We start from the raw sequence: 3,985 nt of genomic DNA, 5'->3' as shown, positions 1-3,985 counted from the left end.
CGTGTCCCCTGAGCCTCCCCCTGCTCTCCCTGCTCCTGTTCCTGCCCAGAACGTGTCCCCTGAGCCTCCCCCTGCTCTCCCTGCTCCTGTTCCTGCCCAGAACGTGTCCCCTGAGCCTCCCCCTGCTCTCCCTGCTCCTGTTCCTGCCCAGAACGTGTCCCCTGAGCCTCCCCCTGCTCTCCCTGCTCCTGTTCCTGCCCAGAACGTGTCCCCTGAGCCTCCCCCTGCTCCTGTTCCTGCCCAGAACGTGTCCCCTGAGCCTCTCCCTGCTCCTGTTCCTGCCCAGAACGTGTCCCCTGAGCTTCTCCCTGCTCCTGTTCCTGCCCAGAACGTGTCCCCTGAGCCTCTCCCTGCTCTCCCTGCTCCTGTTCCTGCTCAGAGCTCACCTCCCCTGAGCCTCTCCCTCCCCTCCCTGCTCGCAGAGCGCCGTCAGCGTGCCCCGGGACTTCGAGGGCTGCAGCACCCTGCGCAAGTACCTGGGGCAGCTGCACTTCCTGCAGAGCCGCATCCCCATGGGACAGGGCCAGGAGGCGGCCGTGCCTGTCACATGGTGAGGGCTGCGCTGGGATGGGATGGGCTGGGCTGGGCTGGGATGGGATGGGATGGGGGATCCAGGGTGGGATGGGATGAGGGATCTGGGATGGGGGAGGCTGGGATGGATGGCTGGGTTGGGAGGGGATAGGATGGGGGATCTGGGATGTGGTGGGGGGCCAGGAGGGGGGGTCCAGGATGGTGGGATGGGATGGGATGGGATGGGATGGGATGGGATGGGATGGGATGGGATGGGATAGGATGGGGGATCTGGCACAGGGTGGGGGGCTGGGATGGGGTATCTGGGATGGGATGGGATGAGATTGGATGGGATAGGATGGGATGGGGGATTGGGATGCAGGACTGGGCTGGGATGGAGGATGTGGGATAGGATGGGGGATCTGGCACGGGGTGGGGGCTGAGATGTGGGATCCAGGATGGGGATCTGGGATGGGGGGCTGGGATGTGAGGCTGAGCCAGGCAGGATGTGGCCATGCCCATTTCCTGGGAGAAGGCTGCTCCAGGAACCCCCTGGGAGTGTGGTCCTGCCCAGGGTGGCATTGGGGCATCCCAGGAACGCCTTGGGGATGACAGTGTCCTGCCTGGGGTGGCACAGGGGTGGCCCAGTGATGTCCTGGGAATGTGGTCCTGCCTGGGGTGGCACAGGGGGATCCCAGGGCACCTTTGAGGAATGGGGTCCTGCCCTGGGGAGCCCCTGGCGAATGGGGTCCTGCAGAGGGGGTCCCAGGGACCCTTGGGGAATGGGGTTCCCAGTAATTCCTGCTCTTGGGAGAACCCCTGGTTGCTCCCTGTCCTGTGCCCCTTCCCCCAGGACTGAGATCTTCTCGGGCAAGGCGGTGACGCACGAGGACATCAAGTACGAGCAGGCCTGTGTGCTCTACAACCTGGGTGAGCCCCCTGAGTCCAGCAGCCCTGGGGCTCCCTGGCCCAAGCCCCCGTTCCCAGGGGCGTTGGGGTGTCCCTGCCCCGCTGAGCCCCCGCCTGTCCCCGCAGGAGCCCTGCATTCCATGCTGGGAGCCATGGACAAGCGCGTGTCCGAGGAGGTAAGGGCCCCTCAGTGCCAGCTCTGTCCCTCTGGGGCCCTGGGCAGTGCCAGCTGGCTGGGACAGGGCAGGGACCGTCCCTGTGCTGGGCACTGGGAGGAGCCTGGAACCTGTGGGGTTTGGGTGTGCAGGTTCAGCACACTGAGGGGCTGGAGCAGAGCTGGGGAAGGGGGAGCACCAGCAGGGGACTCAGGGGGAACCCTGGGGACACGAGGGGACAGCTGGGGGCTCAGGCTGTGCTGCCAGGGAACAGGAGCAGAGGGAACGGCCTCCAGGGCAGGCTCAGGTGGATATTGGGAATGTTCCTCCTGGAAAGGGCTCTCCAGCCCTGCCCAGCTGCCCAGGGCAGGGCTGGAGTCCCCATTGCTGCAGGGATTGAAAAGCCCTGTGAATGTGGCACTTGGGGACATGGTCAGGGGTGGCCTTGGCAGTGCTGGGGGCTGGCTGAACTCTGTGATCTGGGAAGTCTTCTCCAAAGCCAACAATTCCATCCCCTCAGGGCATGAAGGTTTCCTGCACCCACTTCCAGTGTGCTGCTGGTGCCTTCACCTACCTGCGGGATCACTTCCCTCACTCCTACAGCGTGGACATGAGCCACCAGATCCTCAGCCTCAACATCAACCTCATGCTGGTAGGGACTGGGGGCACTGGCACCCCCCCAGTGTGTCTGTGAGGTTGGTGTTCCCCGTGTGTCCAAGGGCACAGGGCCCCAGTGTCCCCCAGGAGCTCTCTGTGGGCTCTGGGCTCTCTCTCGGGGTGGGGGGAAGGAGGTTTTGGGGGGCACTGGGGGATCAGGGAAGGCTCAGTGCCATTTCTGGGCTCTCCAAGCACCCTCAGGGCTGCTATTCCCTGTGCCATATTCCCTTGGGAAAGGGGCTGGAGGCAGTGGGTCCTGCCAGGGGTCTGGGCTGTCCCAAGGGCTGGGGACACTCAACATTCCTCTCTTGTCCCTGGCAGGGGCAGGCACAGGAGTGCCTCCTGGAGAAGTCCATGCTGGACAACAGGAAGAGCTTCCTCGTGGCCAGGATCAGTGCCCAGGTGAGCTCCAGGAGCTGCTCCCAGCACGGCCCTGCTCCCCCTGCTCTGGCATCAGGAGCTGCAGAGGGACTTGGGGCAAGGGCCTGCAGTGACAGCACACGGGGAATGGGAGTATTGGGAGGGAATTCTTGGCTGTGAGGTGGGTGAGGGACTGGGATGGATTTCCCAGAGCAGCTGTGGCTGCCCCTGGATCCCTGGCAGTGTCCAAGGCCAGGCTGGATGGAGCTTGGAGCAGCCTGGGCTGGTGGCAGTCCCTGGGTGTGGTCCCAAACACATCCCTGAGTTCCCCCCAGCCATTCCTGTGGGTGATCCAAGTCCTTGGGCTGGTGCTGGTGATTCCCCTGCCCTGGTTCCCCTGGCCCTGGGATTCTGGAGTTCTCCCCTGTCCCTCTCCACAGGTGGTGGATTACTACAAGGAGGCCTGCCGGGCCCTGGAGAACTCAGAGACAGCCTCGCTGCTGGGCAAGATCCAGAAGGACTGGAAGAAGCTGGTCCAAATGAAAATCTATTACTTTGCTGCTGTGGCCCACGTGAGTGAGGGGGAGCTGGGGCTGGGGGGCTCTGCCCGTGCTCCTGTCCCACCTCAGGGTGCTCCTGCCAGCTCTGGAGCAGCCTGGCGGCTCCCGGGGGTTTTGCTCCCCCTCTCAAAGCTCTCCCTGGAGTTACAGAGCTCTGATCCCAGTTTTCTTCCAGCTGCACATGGGGAAACAGGCTGAGGAGCAGCAGAAGTTTGGGGAGAGGGTAAGTGGGGCTGTGTCATCCCATTTCATCCTCTGCAGCCTCTGGATCGGGGTCCTGGGAAGGGGCTGGTGTCCTGGAGGAGGTTGGGTATCCACAGCTGTGTCCTGTGTCCTGCCAGGGCCTGGGTGCCGTGGGAGGGCCGTGGGGAGCTCTGGCCCTGTGCAGAGCCAGGGCAGTGCCCCCCGTGCCAACCCCAGCCCCTTTCTCCCACAGGTCATCTACTTCCAGAGCGCTCTGGACAAGCTCAATGAAGCCATCAAGCTGGCCAAGGTGTGTCCTGCCCTCTGGGGCTGGGGGCTTCCCCCTCCCAGCTGGGCCCAGGGCTGCAGGAGGAGCAGGACTGGGGTCGGTTCCAGGGGCTCTCCAGGCCTCTCTGATCCCATTGGGAGCGCTCAGACAGAAATTCCCACTCTCACTCCCACAGGGCCAGCCTGAAACCGTGCAGGAAGCTCTGAGGTTCACCATGGATGTCATTGGTGGGAAGTGAGTCTGTGGGGCCCCCCGGGATGTCTCCATCCTTTTCCAAGGGTTGGGAATGTTGGTGGGCAGGGAGCCTGGGGAGCGTTCCCGGTGTCCTGACGTGCAGAGCCCAGCACTGCCCCAGGCCCCAT

At 64.1% G+C, this 3,985-nt stretch overlaps 1 protein-coding gene across 1 annotated transcript in view; it reads left to right on the top strand.

The window, feature by feature from the left end:
- Positions 1–418: 418 nt before the first annotated feature.
- Positions 419–3,985, top strand: part of PTPN23 (protein tyrosine phosphatase non-receptor type 23) — a 12,545-nt gene continuing 8,978 nt past the window's right edge. Inside the window, 9 exon segments of the mRNA XM_031065271.1 lie at positions 419–550; positions 1,364–1,440; positions 1,546–1,595; positions 2,095–2,226; positions 2,553–2,633; positions 3,032–3,163; positions 3,327–3,374; positions 3,588–3,644; positions 3,799–3,902. Coding sequence (XP_030921131.1) covers positions 513–550; positions 1,364–1,440; positions 1,546–1,595; positions 2,095–2,226; positions 2,553–2,633; positions 3,032–3,163; positions 3,327–3,374; positions 3,588–3,644; positions 3,799–3,902 — 719 coding nt within the window. The 5' untranslated portion in view covers positions 419–512.

This window comes from Geospiza fortis, unplaced genomic scaffold (assembly GCF_000277835.1).
Source record: "Geospiza fortis unplaced genomic scaffold, GeoFor_1.0 scaffold1215, whole genome shotgun sequence".
In the NCBI taxonomy this organism is placed as follows: domain Eukaryota; kingdom Metazoa; phylum Chordata; class Aves; order Passeriformes; family Thraupidae; genus Geospiza; species Geospiza fortis.
This window is presented reverse-complemented; position numbering and strand designations above follow the sequence as displayed.